This window comes from Solea senegalensis, linkage group LG14 (genome assembly GCF_019176455.1).
Source record: "Solea senegalensis isolate Sse05_10M linkage group LG14, IFAPA_SoseM_1, whole genome shotgun sequence".
NCBI lineage: Eukaryota > Metazoa > Chordata > Actinopteri > Pleuronectiformes > Soleidae > Solea > Solea senegalensis.
Genome location: NC_058034.1, coordinates 16,449,395 through 16,473,512, shown reverse-complemented (window position 1 = coordinate 16,473,512; position 24,118 = coordinate 16,449,395). Strand labels below are relative to the sequence as shown.

Below are 24,118 nucleotides of genomic sequence, written 5' to 3'. Positions count from 1 at the left end.
GTTCAGCTTTGTGAGCTCATACCTTTTTAGGCCAGGTTTCTTCATCCACTCAACCACAAAATGAAAATTAGAGAGTGACTCACTCCTCAACAACTTACTTTTCCTCTAACTATTCATGTTTTTTTTGTTTGTTTTTGTATTTCAAACCACACTCTGCTGCTAATCTTCTGCCATTGTTGTGAGGAATATATTTAAATAGTCAACTGAAATGTGTTCCCTCTGTGTTGACAAGAGGTCAAATGATGAGTATGAATCTGTCTTTATCTATAGTTTCCTCTCGCACCACACTGCGGCTGAGTTGGAAGAGAGCCTGTGGTGTTTTTCTCTCTGGTTTTTGGAAGAGTCAAACTATTTTGGATAGCTGCTGTCATGACATTGAAGGATACTTGAGATAAGTGTGACTGTGTGGTTGAGCTCTGTGGCTCATTATAACCATCATCTTTAAGATGACTGGAAGGCCTGATGTGAAGGCAGCAGAAAGCACATGTGTTTTCTGCAATGGGATTTAAGTCCTATATATAAGTGGCAATTGGCTTTTGTGTGTGTTTGATCTAATGTAGATCTTTGGTAGGTTGTGTTTTATTGTATTTTTGCCATAGTCATTGTTAAAGCTGTGATACAAGATACAAATTCAATTACATTTAGTGTTACCAAAATCTACATATTTTTAGTACAATATGTACTAAAATGTTTACTAAAACTATGGGACATATGTATATTTACATTTCTACTGAGATGTGTTGTTTTGACGTGTGTATGTGACTGTGTCACCATAAGTGTGGATAAATGCAGGTGTTGTGTTGATTGGGCGGAACGATTTTGAATCAATATCTAATTGCGATTATCTTAACAGGCATTGCAATTATGATATGATTCGCGATATCAGAGGGAAAAGTCCAGCTATTCTATTTCATATTTCCTTCTCCGTCATCTTGTAGGTCCTCCACTGTGTCTTGTTAGCATGAAACCCCCTTCCCACTGTTTCTCTGTGCTTTTACAGCTCCACACATTGTTAGTTTGCAGTCCACTGCCACCCACTGCGGGGGAAAAAAATGCTCCAGTGAAAATAAAAATACCCTGTCAGGGCTTTGAACAGAGCACAGGTTGAAGCAGTGGTATTTACATAATCAACAGATTGACTGCAGGATTATATAAAAAAAGAAGTGCTGCTGAGAATCTCATAGCTTCTTGCGGTTGTCGGTTATAAAGTTAAATCTCTGCTGACACAGACGTCAACATCAGCCACAAACGCTCAGCTTGCCTCATTAGCACAGTAATGCTTTAGTAGATGAAACCACTGTCTCCTGGACAGTGAGATTCTGTGGCTGAGACTGCTGTCACACACACTACTTCATCCAAACAGAACAGTCACACACAGTGTGGTCTCTCTGCAGGTTCAAGACAGCAACTTGTATATTATTTACGTTCTACACTGCTGTTCAAAAGTCTAACAATCACATTCATATGAATGAGTGAAGGGGAACATAATAAATCATGTCACTCTCTGTGAAAATCAGTTAAAAACACATAGGGACAGCACCGCTGATCTCCAGCGCCGAGCGGCGAGCTGCCTAAACTGGCGCTTTATTCAGCCCGCCGCGCGCCACTGGCGGTCAGCGGTGCCGATCAGTGGTGCTTTCCCTAAGTGTTTTTAACTGATTTACTGTTAGGCACTGTTCGGCTCGATCCTTATGTAGGACGTCTCTTTCTGTGACGGCACTCTCGCTGTTTTCCACGCACGCTGCCATGTTGATATTGTCAGAGAACTAGTGGAGGGACGGGGAGAGAAATGGAGCTGAGCAAGTGAGCGCTGTAAAGAGGACAAATCAGAAACCCCCTGGAAGAAGTGGGTGTGTGTTTGCCTGTGTCTCATTTGCATATAAAGGGACCATGCACGAAAACCGAGTGTTCTGAAAGGGGCGGGTTTAGCAGGGTTATTGAACTACTATGATTCTTCATCCTTATGGTATTTTGACCAAAGCATGTCACTGACATGTTCATTAGGACACAAGGGAACTATTTTAATGGGGGAAATAGGGTATAATATGTCCACTTTTAGTCATAAAAAGATCATGATATATCATCAGATTAAGGAAATGTGGTAAATTGAAATACTGGCTTGACTGATAACAATGATACAACCGCATAATCTCTGTTTACATATCACCAACCATACAATAATCATGTTTGTACCACTTCAACACTCCAGCAGAGTTACTAGACCTTGCTCCCCCTTGTCTCAACCAGAGGAAAAAGAAGAAAAATTGTTTCACTTACACTTAGTCTTAATCACTTAATCTTTACCAGTTGAAATGGGAAAATGAATCAGTAAGTTAAAAACAAAACGGTTATGTAAGTGCATGTGTATGAACACAATGTAACACTCGGATATAAGTGCAGTTCTTTTTTTTGCAAACTTTCTGTGAATGGCAACTATGGCTGAACGACATATCACATTTTTTTTCTATTGATATATCCAAATGACCAATGATCACTGTGTGATATTTTTGCAGATCTGAAATTTCGATTAATTGTTCAGCCCTAGTGGCAACCAACACCCTCCACTGTTTTGAAATGCAATTATATTTGCCCTTTTTTAATGCTAATGGTCCTGTTGATTTACATATTATGATCCCCTTTAAAGTATTTTAATGAACAGCAGAAAAAACATTCTTAAATTTAAAGAAATTATTTCCTAAAATGTACTGTATACGGCTTATTCTTAAAATTAATTAATATTATTATGAGTGCATAAATAATACAAATTAATATGTGTGAGATAAATGCTGATATTTATTTGTTTTATGTGATTATTGAGAACCACAATACACTAAACCTGGAGTTATATCACACTGATTTGTGCAATACGATCATTTGTTGAGAGGTTTAGGTAAAAAATAGATTGATTGCAGTTGGTGCTGATTAATTTTAGAGCAGACAAAAACAAAAGCATGAATAAGTATTTTTTCTTCCCTGGGCTTCACCGGTTGTTGTAGATGTAAACAAATAACACGTTAATACAAAATAGGAATTAAGAAAACTCAAACCTTCTAAGTGTTTTTGACACTAGTGAACACGGTGTCTATCACAGAGCACAGTCTCAGCAGCTGCATGTCCATACTCTCCTCACAGTCAGCACATGTTCATCTGTGCAGAGCTGATCTGACAACATCATCAACGTCATCCTCCTCCAGACTAAGGAGGCCAGAGGCTGTTGTTAGATGACAATACACGCTGTTAATCCTATCACACCCTCTTTAAAGCAGAATAAACCAGATTTAATTTGAACATTTGTTCACAGTGAATGCACACACTGGATGATGAGCTGACATGGCATTCATTTCCCAGGTTAATGGTGGCAAAGCTAATCCGCCTTGACTCATGACCCTACAGGTGTGAGTTTGTCGACGGGTGTGACCCTGTCGTTACAAGTTTAAGTTCAGAATGTGGCTCACAAATAGGTTTATTGCAAGTATTATCTGCTTTTTTTCCACCTTTTTAAAACTACACATAAAAGAAATACAGATTTTTTCTTTAATCGCGTAGGGGCTAATGTTGAAAATATTACTACAATAAGAAAAAGAAAAGATAAATAAACAGGATAAAGACATGTGAGCACATGAGCACCATTTTGTATATGACTCATATATAAACTCTCTAACCACACTCCATTAAATGTTTATTTTCTATCATTAGATACACATCTTAATATAGGGGCTAAAAGCTGTAAAGGATCTCAACTCTACACCAAGTTGACATTTTTCCAAACCAAAGTTCAGAGGCAGCACCTGCAACTGGGCTCCTATAGGCTGATACCAGCTGTCAATCACACTGGTGTCCACTCATATGTGTCGTACTTAAGAGCATTTAGGCTGCTTTTTTCCCTCATTACTATGTTAAAACGTATATACAGAGGCTATAAGAATGTTCTTAAAGTGTCTCATATTCAGTACAACCTATAGGCAGTCTAAAGAAATTATTATTTTTTTTTTTCGTTTTCACCAACTACTGTATATAAACACACCTGAGCAAAAAAGTACTCAAAATGTTTTAAATCCTGTTGAATTTGTAATATTTGGAAATACGTCACAGTTCAAAGTTTGGCTTGGCTCGTTTTTATGAACAAAAATAAAGAAAAAACTTATCGCTACTCCCGTTTCGTTGTTTTTTTAATATGGGATATAAAATAAATCATAACTTTGACTCAACAAAACATAATAAAGACAAAAAAAATGCACTTTGTAAAGCCTGAATACACACTCCCAGGATATCCATATAAGGAGTTGTGTTTTATTCCCACTGCAATTTACCAAGTTTTTTTTTTGTAGTGGAGATGCAACCTAATTGTGCCATGTCGTGCCGTGCGGAGGCGAGTCGTTGGAAATACACCATAATTGTCAGTAATTGTGTGCGAACAGCAGAGTCGCCCTCTGGTGGCAATGAAATATATTTTTACTTCTGCATTGGCGTCCTCGGTAGAAATGGAAGATTGCGCCAGTTTGTTGTATGCAATCTTTGCTCTTTACATGGTTTGATGTTAAAAGTTTTATGATATAACTCAATGCAAAATATTTATGAAGCTTTTATCAAAAAACTCCTGTATCCTTGAAATTGTCTCAGGAAATGGCTGCCATGTGTTCTGACAGCTAAAGCATCTTCATTGATAAACCTTTTGTGGAAGTGCTGCATCAAGTATTGATTAAGAATCCACATCATGGTTAAGCTAAAGCACTCAGAGTGTGTCCCACGTCTAGATAAAGAACAGCTGATGACCGGCAGGAGAATGGCGGAGGTTTTTGGTGAAGAAATCTTTAATTCACTGCTAGAGTTTCAGCAAACTAAAATATCAGAAGCTCAAACCACTGAACACACAAATAAAGAACATTTAAAATACCTTTAATCATTGGATACGCTTGTATAATTTACAAACTGCATAATATAACTCTTCACATCAATGACTAAAATCAAGTATTTGTTAAACATTTCCACTTGACAAAAAAAAATAAATAACGTGTTTCTCTGTGCACATTGCATAACATAGAACTGCAGTATATCGTGTAAGTAAAAACTGTTCAAGCAAGATATTGAATGGGCTGATCCAGTGTACTGCAGTCACTTTCAGTGCATTTTGTTTTCCAATCTTCTAAGCATTGTGTTCAACTTCAGGCTGGGCTCAGAACCTGGTGTACACTGCATGGGCTTTATCTCGGTTCCCTTCTCTCTTTGTGTGGCGTAGGTTGTAAATTAGACAACGACTGAAGATGCATGTCGCTCTTTGACGAGCCACAGTATCAGTGAATCCTAGGTTAATTTGTGCTTGTGTGTGTGGATGTGTGTATCAGAGAAAGGAGGAAAACAGCAGGACACACGAGTGGAGTTATGTTATAGCTGTGTTACTCGGCTCCACTCACCAGGTTTCTCAAAAAATGGCCCAAATGCTCTTGAGGGCACTTCTATCATTTTTTATCCTTGTGGGGACAAAGGCATTTAGTTGTGATGGTTAAGGTAAGGGTGAGGGGCAAGGTAATCTATTATGTCTATGAGGTTTCCTCACTGAGATTGAAAAACAAGTTTGTGTATGTATAAACCATATTGAGTGAGGACATTTTGGCTGGTCCTAACATCTTTAAAGGGCTTTTTCAGGACTATAAGACCTGGTTTTAGATTCAGGGCTAGAATTAGGTTTAGGTTAGAGTTGGGCATCAAGTTGTGATGGTTAAGGTTTCAGGTAAGCATGAGGGTATTAGAGAGGTGTCATATGTGAGAAAATGGAAAATATCAGTCATGAGTCCATGCACAGTGGAAGTGAAATTCTGGATTTCTCATATCCTGAAGATCACACAAATAAATCATAACTTTGAGTCAAAAAACATAATAAAGACAAAAAAATGCACTTACATAAAGCCTGAAAACACACTCCCAGGATGTCCATATAAGGAGTTGTGTATTATTCCCACTGCAATTTACCAAGGGTGCACCTGTGGCACGGATCTTTGCTGCGTGAGCACTAAGGGTTGATTCACAAATTTGACATCATGTTTTATTGAGGAAGGCCTAAAAATATTAACTCCTCAGGAAAACATTAACTAATGGTGCATTTTCACCGGCTCTACTTGCCTCGCCATGCCACGGCACTGTTTAAGCAGTGTGTCCGCTAGCATTCACTGTCATTTGACTGTGAATGAGTGAGTGATGTTTCATTAGCTTTGGATTTCTGCTGCATGAACACATAGGACGTTAGGATTTTGGCCGTGTTTGTCTGTGAGCAGCATCACTCAAGGAGTAAAGCACATTTTGGGATTACATTTCCCTCATGTTAGGACTCAAGGAAGAAATGATCTGATTTTGGTGATGATTTGCTTTCTCTTGTTTTTTTTAAATTATTATTTTTTTGGCTCTTAATGGATCAAAGTTTTAGCCTTCTACTATATTAATACTGACGTTTTTAAGGGAGAGCATAAAAGTGTAAGAGAAATCTCAATTTTACTTGACAAGAAAGATGTATTTTAAACATCTCTTGTCTAGTGTATGATGCCAAGTACATTCAGTACCAGGAATTTTGGGACATTTTAATCTGGACGCTTTTAATACCTCCATGTGTTCCAGATTACTGCTTTTTACAGGAACCAGGAGTTCTGTCCCCACTCTGCCTTAAAGGTGGGGTCCTATTTAAGTATAACGGCAAGTATATAGGTACTTTTTTTTTCAATTCAAAAATATCAACTAAAAAAAACTTGCAGCCTCTGCCTTATTGGAAAAGATATATTGGAAAAATGAAATCTGTTTCATTTGTCAACTTCAGTGGTTACTATCAATCACCAGCAAGGCCTTTACTTTTATGTTCCTTGCCTTTATTCGTTGCACTGAGATACTGCAGTAAAAACTGTTTCATGTAGCCACTTGAGCTGAAACCTGGTGGGTCTGATTGCCATGACAACTGCGAGGATGTCCACTTGTCTACGCAATCATGCCGTTTGTCTTGTGCCCAGAATAGCTGCAGGGTGCCTGGCACCTAAAGCCTCAGCACACACATCACGCACGGTGGGCATTTGATAAATCCTGACACCACAAAAGGAACAGACATTTAATGAGAACCAGCCCGTCTGGCTGTATGCCTTCAATTTTTAGATTGAAATTTACTTTCCACAACATTGCCAGGTAGTTACACGTCCACTCATGCTTATGAGCAATTATCACCCCCTCCCTTTTAGGTCACAAGACATTCATTCTGTTCAGCACTTAAATCTTTACTCCAAACGTTAAAATATTGATATTTCAGTTTTAGACAGGATTTTTCCAGTGAGAAAACATTAAAGTATCATGTTGTACATTATATTTTCAGAGAGACACACTATAGCTTAATGTGATGTGTTTCACAGATTTGTTCCCTGCACTAAAATGTAGTATTTTCCTATATGGCTCAGCTATTTTGGAAAGAAAACCACAAACTAGCCGAGCAGTCTCTGTGGCATGCGATGGTGCCTGACAGCCAACACATATGTTAAAAAGGGAAGAAGGCTTCAGATGACTTCATGTCTATACTGTGGCAGGATGATATATCATGGCTGAAATAGCCATTTAGATAATGGTAGATGTTCTGTTTGTGTTCGGTGAAGAAAAAGAGTGTTCCGCATTGTCCAAGAGTTCAAGGACTAGTTTTGAGCATAGTTTTCCTCGCCTGTCTCCAAGACTGGCCCGGTTTCTGTGGTGCCGGTTTTATGGTGGCTCTCTCCAGTGAGGGCATTGTGTGCGCATGATGTGTGTGTTGGCACGGAAGGAACATTTCCATCAAGCCAGTGTGGTGATGGAAAAGTCAGTCAGGATGAAAAGAGAAGTAGGAGGAAGAGGAAACACTTTAGTGGCTAAAACAAATGGAGATGTATAAAGTTAAACATAATAATCTGTAACTGTCTTCAGTGACACATACTCTGTCACTGATTGAAGCTGATGTCCAAGTTTACAAATTGTAAAGTATTTGCATAATATAGTAATGAAAGCAGGCAGTTAACAGTAGTGCCACACTTTTATTGATTAATTCCTTCCATGTGATGATAAAGCAATGTGCACAAGTCTTTGTAGTGCTGAAGTAAAGCGTGTGTTTAGTCCCTTCCTTCATGGTAACTTAATCATTGGCACGTCTACCTAACTTTACAACCAGGAGCAGTTTCAAACCAGATTAAACCCAAGTCAGTGGGGTTACAGGTTACATTACAGCTGTCTTTGTGACATTCTACATTCATCATGCAGTGTATTTCTCATTAAACATATAAAAAGGTATGTATCAGTCCTGAATATTGCAGCTCTGTCCTGCTCTTTTCTCTATATTTGGAAAATTCACCCTCAGTGTCTCCATGTCCATTTACCAAACACCCTGCTTAGTCCTGCTCCTTTTTAATGTTAAACATAAAAACATAATGTTTGGAAAAAAGAAATCATAATAAAAACTCAATAAGCTGTAATGGTTATGTGAAAAAATAAGTCATATCTAACGACTTTTACGGCAATCAATTTCAGAACCCATTTGCAAGATTCCACAGACGTCAAAGGGAAACAATAAAAAGTCAGCTGGAGATGGAATTTTCAACCCACTCGTGAATCCAATGTTAACTACAGTACAGTTGGGAACAATTTGCCAGGAATTTTACACAGAAAAATCAGTAGCTGGTGGCAAGAAATGGTTAAACATCTTCCTTTGTTTAACACTGTCTAAAATGTTGGACTCAATGTCTAAAAATGCAAGATCATGCTTTTAAGCCTTCAAAGGGACTAGGAATATTATTTTTGCATCAGTATTAAAACTCATTGCCTTCTGTATTGTATTGGCACCAGTACTGAAAAAGATTTAAACCATTCCCAGCAGTAAAATTTAAAGTTTGGAACAGACATGCACAATGACACCATGCAAAAGAAATTCACTTTAGGCGTCAGCTTTTTAAACAAGCATGTAAGATTAAAATACAAAACAAAACATAGCCTTTTACATTTAAATACTGATTGTGTCATACGTCCTCTGTTTATTAAACATGTCGCACTAAACTTGCAGCGTTAACATGAATAACTGCAGTCTGGTAGCAGGTGTAGTAACACTGTGATGGATGAGATGGAAATGCTTGAAAACCTTTGGGACTCGTCTATTTTTATTTATCTTTTTTATACCTGACAGGCCAGCTGTGCTCAGGCAGTCAACATCTGTCTGTCTGTCTCTCACACATAAATATTCTCTCTTTCTTTCTGTCTTTCCAAATTCCTGAGTAATACTCATATTCATGCTCTGGGAAGCGGCTGCTATCAACATACGTCAAATGAAAGGCTGTTCTTTTCTACTCGTGTTGGTTCTTCTACACATTTTCTCACAATTCAGCCAATAAAGCTTTCAGCACAGGGCATGCAATAATCCACCCAGACAACATGACACATTGACCACTCGACACTCACGAGCACAACTGCTGGTCCAGCCGTCTGCCCAAACATTTAGCAGCCAGATATAATTTAAAAAATATATATATATATATATATGTGTTATCATAACAACAGTGCGCTCATCTTAGGAGATAAAGTACAGGCAACATATGTAAATTATTTCACCAATCAGGCACAATATCTGCTTCAAGAACGAACACAGACCATCATAACTGTAACAGAATATAATATTGAGCCACAACTATTACCTGATGCACAAGAGTAGCTGTAAAAACAGTGGGTACGTTGTTTCTTAGTAAGGGAAACGTTTATTCATGTCCCCCGTCATCATTCTTTGTCTACAGTTAAGGGGGAAGAAACACACACACTTTGTCAACTAAGTTTTTGTTAATACATTATTAAGTAATACTGTCTCGTACCCCTGGACGTGTTGAATAAGGGTTTATATAAACTGTCATGAAAGGTTTTATTCTATTACTGTAGTCCAAGAGATCTCACAGTGCTATTATTTCAGGACGCCTCAAAGGATCCCAAGAAAAAAAGCTGTAATGTTTCCTTTTGTTTCCTTTGTATGGGTCAGAGAACAACATTATAAAGCAACCACAACTTTATAAAATAATTAGCAATCTTTTTTGTGGAAATCTTATTTGTGTGGAACTTATTTTTCTCAGCAAATAAGAGAAAGTAATTGTTAATGGTTTATACAGCATACCACATTGCAATGTTAACTCTTCTTTCATTTCTCTGAAGATTATTTCGCTGTGCTTCATTTCAAAGGGAAATGAAATGAAATAAAATAAAATAAAAAATAAATTAAAATCAGGGAATGCCAAGAAAGACCCTGAGAAAAACTATGACACAGGATTTTTAAACTTTTCCTCTAAGTTTGTGTGAGGCAGCCATGTTTGGCTGACGATGGTAAAATCCTGTAATGTGCATTCATCTCAATACTGACATCAATGTTTGATAGAAGGTTAGTGCAGTCACAGGAGAGATAATATTAAAAAAAACATTAGTCTTTGTCTTTCAAACCCAGTGTCTTTCACCACAGGAAGCTTCAGTATCTGCCTCTTACAACAGCAGTTCACTCTTCCTCTAAGTGATCAACTGAATTTACTTCCCTCACTTATTATCCTTGTTACAAAAACGTCACATCTTCTTGGGACTGCACCCATCGCCAATGAGCATCATACTCCAGATGTAGTTTGCCATTCATTTTGCAAGTATCCAATTCAATCTTTCCATTTTTATAGGGTTTGAGTTTGGGGCTTTGGTTGGTTCCCAGTTTCTCAGAGAGGCTGATGTGGGTTGGGCTACCTGTTTGTGCTCCTGGCTTTTCCAGGACGCCATTTACTTTGATTGATTGTGCCTGAGTATTGTCCTTAGAAACAGGGCTTTCCTTGCCTGTCTCTGCAGCCTTCGTCCAAACAGTAGCATCGAGCTTGGGGCCCTCAGATTTGTTGATAGGAACAACTGGTTTTCCACTTACATTCCCAGCAATCCCAGGGATCATACCAGCCCCTGGTCTGCCTTTCACCTCTGTCCCATTTCCAGCAATAGCTCTGTTCTCATTTGCCCCAGCTCGAATCCCAGCCCCAGGATCAGACCTCACACCTATTCCAGCTGCTGTGACAGGGGCCACAGGGCCTCCTCCTGTCCAGCCCCCAACAACAGCCTCTGAAACCAGTGGTGTTGTGGTGCAGATGACCGACTCTGAGCTGGAAGGGCAGTACTCATCCATGTCGTCTGCCAGGGTGTCCAGGTAGCTGCCGATGGAGATATTGTCCAGCTTGTCATTGGGGTCCTGCAGGCTGCTCCAGGAGCCTCTCCAGGAAGTGTCGGGGCCCTCGCCCAGGCTGTACTGGCTGCTGGTGAGGCTGCTGCAGCGGCTGGTCAGGGTGCTGCGCTCCTCCAGCAGCCACTTCACCGCCTCTATACCTTCATGCACCGCCAGCAACTGCTGCAAGATCTTTACATCCACAGAGCGCAAGTGGGCCTGAGGAGAAACAAAAAATGGAATAAAAATAAAGTTGAATATTGAGTCTTTTTCAAAATTCTGCTTATGTTTATTTATGTTTTGCATTTTGCAGTATAGGAGGCAAGGGATATTTACTTTGAAGCAGGGAACATTGGCTGCCGTATCAAGTGCAAACACCATTTATAATATAATAGTGCTGGTGATATAATTATAAACCCAAACAGATCACCATAATAAGAATTATAACAGAAGCCGGCAGACAACGCCTTGGCTTGTATACACATGTATTCCCACTGAGTCCCTGTTTTCTGAAATTACACTCTGTACTAATGAAGAACCTTGTATCAGTGTGGTAGGAGGCTACAAAGGACACCCATTTTCTTTGTGGGGAGCATGGTAGGACCATGGCGGGAAATATTTTATCCCTTGCAATCACTTTTGCATTCCCTCATAATAGTTTTCCCTCCCCAGTGCTTCCCAGATCTCCCTGGCTCTCCTCATGCCTTGCATGGCACTTGTTCCCTGCCATAACTACCCAGAGTACTCTGGAATAACTTTTGTGTTTCCTCCCCAGTGCTCGCCGGTGCTCCCTGGCTCTCCCTGGAAGTGCCATGCACGGACAGACGGGGCCATCTGAGGTACGGGAAAGCTGGGTTGATCTGGGTAGCGCCAGGGAGGGAAAACTATTGCAAGGAAACACAAAAGTGCCATGACCCTTCCCGTGCTCCATAGTTTTGAGAAACATGCTCACTCCCTGCCGCTATTTTTTTATGTTGTGTGTGCACATGGTCATATCTCATGCACACAAGGTAAAACCAAAAACACTTTCCATGACTTAAGGCACTCCACAGGAAAAGCTACTAAACAAAGGGGGGGGTGACAGTTTAGATTAGCAAACTGTAAGAATGTTTTAACAAGGAAATGTGTCCAAACATAACACATAGAGAGGCTCCTGTGTGACATACATTTGATACAGTTGAAGGTATGATACATTGGAAAAGAAATGCAGAGAGAATCTTCTTTAAAAACACAAATGGGACGAGAAAAATGACCTGGCACAATTAAAGCAGTGATAAATCATATATAACAGCCAACTGCTGTCTTTTACTGTGATGTGTGAGGTTGAAAAACCTAGAAGAAGGAGGAGGAGGAGGACAAGAAGAAGAGAAAAACATGGCCACAGTCATGGAACATTCCTCCCCAGAATACATTAGCAGAGGTCTGCGGTGAAGTGCAGGGCCTTGAGGTGATATATGACACCGATATTCAAAGCACAGCCTGATGGTTTCTACCTCTTTCTGCAGATAACCGCTCTCTCGCAAAGCTGTTCATTCACATTATGAGTTTTCTGTCTTACTTTGTATGTCCATCCCTCTCTCTACTAAATGTGAATTCTGCCTCACATACTGTATCTATGACTTTCAGACGGGTGTATGCTGTTTTTTGGTTATAGTGGGGGTATTATTAAAAATATGCTATCTTAATTTAGGAGCTCTATATGCAATTTTATCATGTATTTTACAGTGAAACCTATTTAAACATGCAGCATTTTTCAAAGTGCAAGGACCACAAGCTGTTAGACCTTTAGTGACCCTTCAGAATCTTTGTGTATCCCTTTTATTCCCTACATATAGTCCTTATGATCTTTCAGGGTCATGCTCGTAAAAGCTTGATGGACATATTGATTGTTCAAAGCTGCTCACCCCTTTGTCCTGCATAAGATTTACATCACTGCCATTTTTTTTTTTTTTTTAAATCAGTGCTTAAAAAAAGCTTTTATGAGCCTGATAATCTTCAAGCAACACTGCATGAAAATGAACACACCCTTCATGTATCATGTCTGCACGTAGGTGGTGACAGACCTTTATTTGGACCTTGCACCAGTCAGGAAAAACCACTTTAGCACATTTAGTCCTTTCCAATTGAGAGGCTTCCCTTTCCTCAGCGTCAGACCCAGTGTGGTTAAGGAAACCGCACTGTAGGAAAGAGACTTAGATCAGTAGTCATCAGTTTGGATCCTGAAATCCCTTAGGATAGGATATTCATGGAGTCACAGGATGATAAATGACTGAGAGCAAAATAAAAAGAAGCCTAACAGGATTACATTTTCTGTGACATTTTGCTTTTTCATGTAAAATATTTGATATAGTTTCACCTCCTTAGGAAAAAATCTTAAAATCTTAACTCTTAAGCTGGGGATTTTTTGCCCGATTTTACCCACGATTTACAGTTCGAAAGAGTCTGCTCCAGTCAGCACTAGTTGGGCACAGTCGGCATGGCTCGTTGGCACAGATATCTGTGTGTGAATTTTTTGTGCTGACTCTGGACACAGTCGGTTAGTGTGAACTGATTACCAACCCAACTACAAACATGTTGCCAACAGCCAATGAAAAAGAGTAGGTGGAATGACAGAAAGTACCAGGAATAGCAATATCAAAACTGTTGCTCTTATAGATGACCTCACAAGAGTTGCATTCAGTTGGCTTCGGTTGGTCTGACAAATAGTGTTGTCTGTGATCCTTCATTAGGTGCAGTTGTTAAATGTGTGATTCCCAGTCTTTCAGTTGTCATAAAAGAATTTGCAGAAACCAGTCAGGTTGTGTGTACTCCGAGTCTATTCAAAATTGGTAACTCCTTTGAAAGTTGTGTAGTGTGTCTCCAGCTTTAGGTTAAACCTTACACAAACCATTAAAGTCAGATTGTTATGTCAGCATGCAAATAAATATGTAATGTGATTTTTGGTTCAGTAATGTGAGCTCACATGTCTCTGTGGTTTGCAGAAATATGAAGTTGGAACATATGGTACTGGCAGAATGAAACCTGAGAGGGGAGAGGAGGCAGAAACATGGATCTTATTCACAGGGCAGTAAATGGACAAACATCCACCTCGACTACTACTCACCTACTCCACATGAAAGACAGCAAAATTAATATGGGTAAAAAAGATCAACACAAACCACAGCTCCCTCTCGCACATGCATATGTGTGTGTGACTTGTATCCTGCCACAGAGATGTTTAGGGTGGAGATCAGGTTTGAGGTTTGAGGGTTTGCTGCAGAGACTGAGTGTCTAATGAGGGTGGCAGTAAACATCGCTCTAAGCCTGTCAGTGCTGAGGTGGCACAATGCTAATGTTCCTGATCGCTCCACCAGTGTGTACTCATTCTGCTGCTGCTGCTGCTGCTGCTGACGACTCAGACCTGTGAATCCAGTGCTGCTTTCACAACTTTACGTTTAGGGTAATCTTCTTTAGCAGGGAAGATGTATTTCACTCTGTCAAAGACACATGTAACCAACAGGATTGTAACTGGACTGGTGCCTGTCAGTGTGACATGTGACTAAGACAGTGTGTTGATCAATTGTGAGAATTTTATGCTTTTGGGGTGAAAAAAGCATTACAAGTTCATCTTTACTGATCTTATCTCTGTAGTTACCGATAAAAAAATATTTTGTGATTAACTTAAATTGTGAAAATGTACAGCCTTAAGCCAAGTTTCTTGTCGTCCTTTTGATTTTAGTAAAAATGTCTGTTATAACACAGATATTCTTTAAATAAATAATACTTCGAAACTATGCCCTGCATTCAATATCTACATTAAAAAGGAAATACAATTTGATAGTCCAACAATGCAAACATGTTTTATCCATGATTGCAGAGGTCTGAACCTCGCGAACTGTGGGCCACATGCAGCCCCCCCAATCAATTTTATGTGGCCACCACTTAATATCAAGTTGTAATTTACAGTTATTTCTGAATGTTTTTCTTCATAAATACATTTATATTGTGAACTATTTATCACTACATATCAAAACAAACACTTTTTAGTTTTAGATTTATTTTGAAATTATGTTAAACATCAAAAATATTTGTATTTTCTGAAAAAGTTGAACTTTTTTCACCTGACCAGCTCCCTACTGACCAAACTATCCACTCAGTGGCCCCCGGGACATTTGAGTTTGCTGTAGATCCTGCAAATGATGAAATTTACCAGGGACTTTGAATGCATCTCGTTACCTGCTCTTAGCTCAACAGGCTGTGAACCCTGCATTACTTACTCTTACTTTCTACCTCAAACATACTCTTTTAGATAGAGGACTCTGTCAAATGTAAAAGGTCAGACTGGGGACAGCAGAGATGGAGGTCCAGGACATTGCAGCCTTGGGGACCAAAACACCATCAATCATTTTTTGGCCACCAGTGCGCAACCAAACAGATTCCAATTCCTCCGCAGGCACAAGGCCAGGCACCTCCTGGCTGAGCCATAGGATTCTGGAAAGCTAATTTCCCTGCCTTTTATATCCGCTGTAAAATAGCTTGTGTGTGCACCATGAACAACATTAATCACAGCGATCATTTAAACAATTGGCTTCATTGATTTAAAATAAATCAACTAACCGAGTGAGAGTATATTTGGTTCAGGATCTTTCTTGAGACAAACTGGCAAGACTTAATTTAGGAGTCTATAACTTTTGATTCATTTTCACAATCTCCTGGGACAAATCAGTTCTAGAAAAGGGGCAATGCAAATGATCAATCATTCTGAGGTACAATTATTACAAGGTTGCACTAAATCTATTATCAAGGTATTCAAGTAACTGGGAATTCAAATATTTACTTTTGCTGTTTGGAATTAGCAGTCGGTTAACTGAGTCCACTGAGCTTAAGCACTCAATAACAACACCAACAGAAGACAATGACTGACGGTAACACTTGAGTGATCACATCTACATGTGGGAATTCAGATGAAGGTGTGTTCTGGTCTCTGCCAGACCTGTTTCTAGTCAGTTCAGTTTCTATCTTTGAATGTGACAGCAGGCTCCCAAAACGCCTAGATGTTCTTTCACTGTTTTCAGTGAGGATAACATTTTCTAACTGTTTAACAGTCGTAGTGTTTCTTGGACCCCTGCCACAGTCACAATGTCTGTCTGTCACACCTCTTCTCTTTGCCCTCATTTGTTAGTTTTATATACAAAAATGAATGTCAAAGCCATTATGGCCATATTATTACATTTGCAGATTATTCTGTCAGTGTCTCTCCTCAACGATGACTAGTGCAATATGTTAATTGATACACCAGGGCAAATATCAATATTTTAATTACCAAATTAAGTTTTACATGTTATAGGTGTTATTTGTTATTATTTTATTATTACTTATTTTTGACAGTAAAATTGTTGAATATTAAAATGAAACACAAGCTGAAATACAGCAGAATTATTCTTTTATCGTAGACATTGCGGTTGATGTGCCACAGCATGAAGCGGCTCCATTAATGTTCTGAAGAACTGAGTATCTATGATATACAGTAGTGCATAATGATGACGTATGCACCACTCAAGCCCGATCCCTGACGCAGATTCTCCCATGTGGCAAAAATAGCTTCTCAATGTCGCACAGTCTTCTACCAGACTGCTGAATCACTGCCAGCAGTGGGAACACAGACACACAACCATATTTTTTTCATATTACAGCAAAAATAAGCATAGTCTTCTTCTTCCTCTCATGAGCTCTAGTGTAACTGACAGTCTGCAGTTTCACCTTCCCAATCGCTCTGCAGCTCTGCGCCCTTACAGTTCCGCCCGTCTTCATTAGGCAGCAGCAGGTCGTCCCTGCAGCTCCATCTGTCCATCCATCTGTGAATGCTGTGTAAAATAGCCACTTATCCTTGTTGGTATCAAATTCTGTCATATTTAGTTTTTTCCTGTCTCTGAATTTGACGTTTTTGTGTTAGGTTAAGCCCTCAATTTTTTTTCTATTTTGCATTTTCATGCCTGTGTTGAATGGAAGGGCTTCATTGCAAATACTTGCGCCAACTGTGTTGTACCACAACATTCATATGGCTTCTTAAATTTTCCGGAGATTGTGTTTCAAAAGGCTTTACAATTTGCATACTTTTTGTGAAGCTGACTGATGACCATATCTTATCAGCTGACTCTGGCACTTTCCCTCCCTTTGTCTATCTATTCTATATTCATTAAAAACTCACAATTCAAACAAAACTGATGACACAGCCAGTGTCATGTCAGAAACCTCTCTCACAATCAATAAATCCTGCTGCTATAGCAGCTGTGAAATCTGAGAAGTCCATTCAGGTTAATTAAGACACTGTATATGCATCAAAACAAGACAGAGAGGAAATTGAATTGCACTCAACAAACTTTTAGACAGATGAAGTCAATTCACTACCGTTCAGCTGTGCACACAAAGCTGACTTTGCACTGAAATGCACCACAAGGGTGAAAGACAGAGACAAAGAGAGACAGGAAGAAACACAGAAAAGCACTAGGAGAATTGAACGGGATAATTGACACACCCTGAGGAGCTTAAAATGCAGGTGCTGATCACCAATAAAATGTAAAGCTGTGTGTCTGCGTGTGTGCATGTGTGCGTGCATGTGTGTGGCAGACTTCCAGTCTTCTGTGGTTTTCAAAGGAGTGCCTCTGTATCCAGTAAATGTGTTTAGTTCAGCAGAGAGTGTCTCCTTTCAGACAAAATGTAAAACACAAAAGTGAGATTTATCTGCTGTAAAATATCCCTACCATAAGGACACATAAATAATATTGATTGTCCATCAGTTAGTCAACTGTGAGAAATACCTGCTAAATCTTTTGATAATTATTTTTTTAAGTTAAACATTCATTAGTTCCATCTTCTCAGATCTGAATTATGTGTTTTTCTGCTTTATATTTTTGTATTGAAAACATTCCCTTGAGCTCTAAAAAGAAACTAATTCTATAAAGAATGTTTTTTTTCTCTTTCAGTACAACGAGAGGATAAGTCCTTTAAAAGAAATAAGCAATCGGTTTAAATACTTTTAAAATCCTATAAATGGGAAGGCCATTCTGCTTGACTCCCACAATTCAGGCAGACGTCAATATGTTTTAGTTTGACGTTTACATACAGTGAAATACAACGAATGACAATGCAGCAGCAATATCCTGTTTTTCGTGACGGGTAACAACAAGAAGAGCAACATTTCAATTTCATTGTGCTGATGGCATAAAACCACCTGGCATTCATCACTAGTGTGCTGTGTGCACTAGATGAACACGTGTATTAGAAACAGAAGGTTAAGTACATTTCACACACAGAAATACAAGAAAAGGAGGGGGGCGGAGTCTTGAGCCTCTCAGTACAAAAAAAAAGTGAGAAAGTCCGCACACACCCAGCAATTATGTGGTTTTACGTGTGTACGTGTCTTTCGCAGGCTACGTGAGATTTTGGCTGGTCCACACATCTTAAACAGACTTTTTGAGGGTTAAGACCCGGTTTTTAAGATTCGGGTTTGGGCATTTAGTTGTGATGGTTAAGGTCAGGGTAAGGGACTAGGGAATGCATTATGTCTGTGAATGTCCACACAAAACCAACATTTATGTGTGTGTGTGTGTGTGTGAGCTATTCCATTTACTCCGCAGACACCCATGTGTTACTGTAAATCTTACTAAGCAGAGTTCTGATTAGAGTGCAATGCTGTGAATTCTTCTTGTACACTCTGATTTACACTTCACCATTCTTGTAGACTCTCTCTCAAAAACACACACACACACACATACATACAGTTGGGAAGCAGTGCTCCATCACTATCACTTCTAATTCAGTCCTCCCTTCTTTGCAGTAGAAAAAAAAATCAGTCTGGCTGGCCCTCAACAGATTTATAGAAATCCTCTGAATACTTTGTAAATCCATATTGGCCATGTTGGTCAAATATGCACTTAAAAACAGGCTGACATCAGTGACTGGAGCTCGTTTATCAAAGCCTATTGATTTTATCTTTCCTTATTAAATAAATGGGCTGATGAAGTGACCCTTTGTCTGCTCCAGTGCTGAGGAAAAATGAAAGAGATTATGTCACTGAACCAGTCAAGATCCAGAAAAAATATACTTGATGTTTTTGCCTGGTGTTTTCATAAATCTTAGGATGATTCAAACATAGTGATGGACCTAAACCCTGCCAGCCGTGCTCGGGCCCTTAATATAAAACAATTCTGTTCCCTCATGGTATAATAGTGTGTATAAATTGATGAAATATGCAGAGTAAGTGTTGTGAGTACAAAACAGTGTGTATAGCTCTACATTCCTATTGCTACTACTGCTGAAATGTTAATACATTAAGGGGCTCAGTTACAGTGGGGAGTGAACTGTTTCCTATTTAAGTCTCTGCAGGCTGTGTCTTCCAAAGTGCATTTCAGTTGCCAGGAACCTAGAGTGAAATTTTTACTCCAAACATTTGACCACGGGGATAATGTGTTTTGAGCGTTTGGATGTAACCAGTATGTTTTGGAGCGACTGTCCCAGAGGACAGTTCACTTTGTTTGGGACGCCATTCGTGGCAACGCATGTGCTCTGTCACAACCACAATGTGGGAGCTTGTCTGCAGCCACCACAGGCATGTATGATGTTCATGATCACAGAAGGAAATGACCAACTGTTGACTGGAGTGGTGCATGGTCACCACTGCAGACCTTCATGTTTGTAGGAGGAGTGGTCCAAGTCAACAAGAAGACATGGACACCAAAAGAACCCCCAAAACTATCAATGCTTAAAGAGGAATTATCTTATGTTGTAGGGTTGCTCGATTTTTGGAAAAGATAATAATCATGATTCGAAAATGGAAAATTGAGAAATTGCAAAAAAGTGGCTTTAAACATGATATTTTCAACAAACCTTTTGAACAACTATCAAGCATTGTACATTTATATTCATGTAGTGTTTAACCCAGGGTTTCCACTCGATGCCCGCGACAAGTCAAACACAACATTAAAAGCCACTGTTTTTCTTTCAATTATTTTGTTTTCGTAATCGTAATTGAAACACAAGTTTTGATTAATTGTCCCTTCTCTGGTAGAACAAAAAGAAACATTTGATTGCAGTTTGTGAATTTTTACATGCAATAAATGATTTAATATGTGACAAATAAAACCAGTCTTTGCAGAGAGATGGAATACATCAAGGTATGTAGAGAAATTTAAGTGATGAGGAAAATTATGAAATCTACATACTTATATGTGAGTGTTATTATTACGAATAATGAAAACAACCTAACAATAGAAAGAGGGTGACTTCACTCTTTGATAAAGGCCTGTAGTTGTCATGTATTGTCATTTCCTAGCAACCACATCTCTCTGTAGCTGTGATGAGCTGCTCAAATGACTCAAGTGGTGACCTTAAGATTTTTTTCAGCTGCAAATATTAGTCGTGTATTATTTGGTTCATAACGTTTAACCAATTCTTCATCATGACTGAACTAACTCTCCTGACAGCATCATAATTCTCTGGTTTGTAACTTTCTATTTATTGAGGATTTTCTCAAAAGCCAAACTAAGAAAAGACAATTAAGAAATGCGTATCCCATCATATGACATAAGATGTGTCTTATGGGATGTCACCATTGCATAGTTTGTCCACCAGAGGCATTTTAGTATCTCTGCCTTTGACACAATGCTTTTCTTGACATTTAAAACAGGCATTTAATGTAAAGTCTAGTTGAAAGTTTCAAGAAAAAGGGGCTTGATGATGTTTCCTTAAAAACCACAACCTAGAAATTAATTCTCCATCATCATCTGAATGAAAAATCCTTCTGAGCCACTGTTTTGTAATTTTTAATTGTAACATTATTTCTATGCTGCGTCCTTCATCTGAAAACCGGCTCTGTCAAGCAATATTAACAGCTCTGACTGTGGGAGTGTTTGGTTGTGACCTGCAGCACAGGGGCATTTATGCCATGTATTACTGACAACCATGTTTTTTGAGCAGTGGAGTTCACTTCTGGAACTTTTCATTGGCCACTTCTTTATGTTTTCAGTCATACTGCCATCGTTGCTTTACTAACACAGTGCTGCTTGAACTCACTTCCTCTGAGTTGCAAAGTAATGTCACTGGGTGACACAAGATATAAACACTGCAATAATGAGAAATACAGAGTTGTGTGGAGCTGATAGGCTTTGTCAGTACTGTGTGAACTGTGTGTTTATATTTAAACGTTACACACTACAGTGTTAAGTATTAATAAGGTGAATGGGATTTCACTGAAAACAAGAATCCCACACACACACACACACATTTGTTAGGACACCGTATTGACTCCCATTCATTTGGACAGCCTCAATTCTTATCCCTAACCTCAGCCATGACTAGTCATTGCATAACTCTAACTTCATTCTAACTTTAACCAGAGCCTTATAAACGAGCTTCTGCTTTACAGACATTGCATTGACTTACATTAATTTCCTGGAGACTCTAACCTTAACCATAATCCCTGCTGGCCTAATCCCAATCTCAAAACCTGTCTTCACGTTAAAATGTAGTCATTTACATCATGTCTCCATAAAGAAGACAGCCCCCACGCAAACACACAAACACTTACCATCTCCATCCTCAGTTTTCTGATCTTTTCATCCAAACTCCTCTTCCCTGTCACCTTGCTGGTGTCGTGCGCGCTCGCAAGCTTGGCATCTCCCCGGAGAGAGGAAGCCTCTTCCCGCAGACACCTGAGCAAACCCTCGGGGGTCTTCCGGCCGATTTTCATCTCGATGTCTTTCAGATCGGGGATGGTCTCGCAGGCAGCGCCTTCATCCATCCTGTCCGGGTTTTTTTGTGTGTGTTTTTTCGCCTCAGCAGCAGAAAAGATCCGCAGGACAGAGCTGTTATTATTACGTCCTTCGTGCGCGCTCACTTACTATGTGAATGCTTGGCATCATATGCGACTCCAGCTGAGATGCAGACACAAACACGGTCTGACAGCATCAACAAACACCGGCGTGATCTTATTCGCACAGATACATGTTGGCTGTGTTGCTCTACAATGATAAATTCGCTGTTTCCCCAAAACAAAAACTATTCAAAGTGAGTATTTCCCGTGTTAGTTTGATGATTAGTCCCTGATATCATCGCTGCTGCTGCTGTTGTTGCAGATCCCTACAGTGAGCGACGTTGTTGCGCAGATTCCACCTGCATGATGACAGCGACCAGAGCCAGACCGTCATGTGAGCCAGAATGACATCATACTGTGTCCGGTTAGTACTTACAAAATAAAATACACGTAAAGGAAGACGTTGGTTCTTGGTGATGACCTGCCAAAATAAAGTTGTTGTTTTTTTAAATCTTGGATGATTTATTTATTTGTCATAGTTTTTATTATTTTATTGTAGTATGAAAGAGTATTTGTATTACAAAAAAATTGTAAGAAAAAAATAAAACCGCATGAATTCGTGGTGTTTTGTTTTTTTTCTTTCCATTTTCTTTTAAAATGTGGCCCTAATACTCCTCTGTAGGTATATATATGTATATATATATATATATATATATATATATGTATATGTATGTATGTATATATATATATATATATGTATATGTATATGTATATATATATATATATATATATATACATATATATGTATATATATATATGTGTATATATATATATATATATATATATTATTATGTGTTTTAATTGTGTAACTTTGTTGGAAAATAATTTGGTTAATTAAAGGTAAATAAATGAATAATTGGCAGAAATTGAATACACTACTAACCATAAGTATGTTTATATCAGTGTATAATCACTTTTAAATATGATTAAATGTCTGTTATATTCAAACCATTGCTCAAATGAGCCTATCAGCTTCACACAACTCTGCTTCTCACATCTGCACCACCTTCAAAAATCTCATAATTCCTTCCTTGGACCATAACCGACATCCCCAGAACATTTCATCAAAATCTGTACTTAACCTTTGGAGCTGCACTGCTCACAAACGACAGTATTGAACCAGGCCTGAGTTTATTTAACAACAACTTAATTTTCAACAGTAACAGTCAAACAAATGAGCATGTGTAAAAACATTATCTCCTATTAACCATTTTTAGCATTTGTTCTGTAGCACAGCACTGTCTGTTTTAAATAAAGATAAATGATACACATGTACATACATGCATTCCCCTTTGCAGTCTTCCTCCATGTACTGTATGTCAGTGTTATATAATGTACAACAGAGCATACTGTGTGGCATATCAAAAGAGACAAACCCTGGCTGTTTATGTGTTAATGAATTACACCTTGTTGTCTAATCCTGCAGCTATAAATGCACAATTACAGTCAAAACCCAAGCAGACACACTGAGGCAACAGTAAATCTTTTACCGGCTCTCACTTTAAGCTGTTTCCAATTTCCAAGATTTCTGCTGCAGCTGAAACTAAATTTAACAACTGATGTATTCACTGAAGACTCGAAGAAAGATTTTCTTTCTCCCCCAGGCTTTTGTTCATTCTCATTAATGATGGAAGCCGCTATTTTCATTAATTGTGCCCCTTGACAATCTGCTGAAAGTGTATTTTGAACGTCCGTCCCACACAGACACAACAGTGAGACATTCAGTAGTGTGATTTGCAGTCAGAAGATGTTTCCAGAGAGATGAAGAGATGCTTTTCACTCACTCAGCGTGCCAGAGAGAAACTGGCTGAATCCAGTCATAGTCAGCTGTGATAGAGGGGTTTTAAATTATGAGCTCTAATTGAACGAACGAGTGTGTCCCGGGGGAACAAGAGGGATGCGTCTGCAGTACAAAAGAAGATAAACATCTGCAATAAATTACACCACAGATTAGAAGAATTTTAAGTGGATTAAGGCTGTCTGAGGCCTGGATACCAAATTAAGTCTGTCTTCTGTTCAACGATAAAGAACTCTTACTGAATCATCAAACAACAGTTTTTAGCCACTGAGAG

The 24,118-nt window shown here is 38.9% G+C and overlaps 1 protein-coding gene across 1 annotated transcript; it reads right to left on the bottom strand.

Annotated features, from left to right (window-relative positions):
• Positions 1–8,004: 8,004 nt before the first annotated feature.
• lurap1 (leucine rich adaptor protein 1) lies at positions 8,005–22,510 on the bottom strand. The gene is made up of 2 exons (XM_044043769.1): positions 21,762–22,510; positions 8,005–11,416 (listed from the first exon to the last, which is right to left on the bottom strand). The coding sequence occupies exons 1-2, from the start codon at positions 21,972–21,974 to the stop codon at positions 10,559–10,561; spliced, it is 1,071 nt and encodes a 356-aa protein (XP_043899704.1). The 5' UTR covers positions 21,975–22,510; the 3' UTR covers positions 8,005–10,558.
• Between the last annotated feature and the right edge of the window lie 1,608 nt (positions 22,511–24,118).

Excerpts from the sequence above, each read along its gene's own strand:
- lurap1 (XM_044043769.1), bottom strand. The coding sequence starts at position 21,974 with ATGGATGAAGGCGCTGCCTGCGAGACCATCCCCGATCTGAAAGACATC. Across the intron at positions 11,417-21,761 it reads GAAAACTGAGGATGGAGATG|GCCCACTTGCGCTCTGTGGA; the intron begins GTAAGTGTTTGT and ends GTTTCTCCTCAG.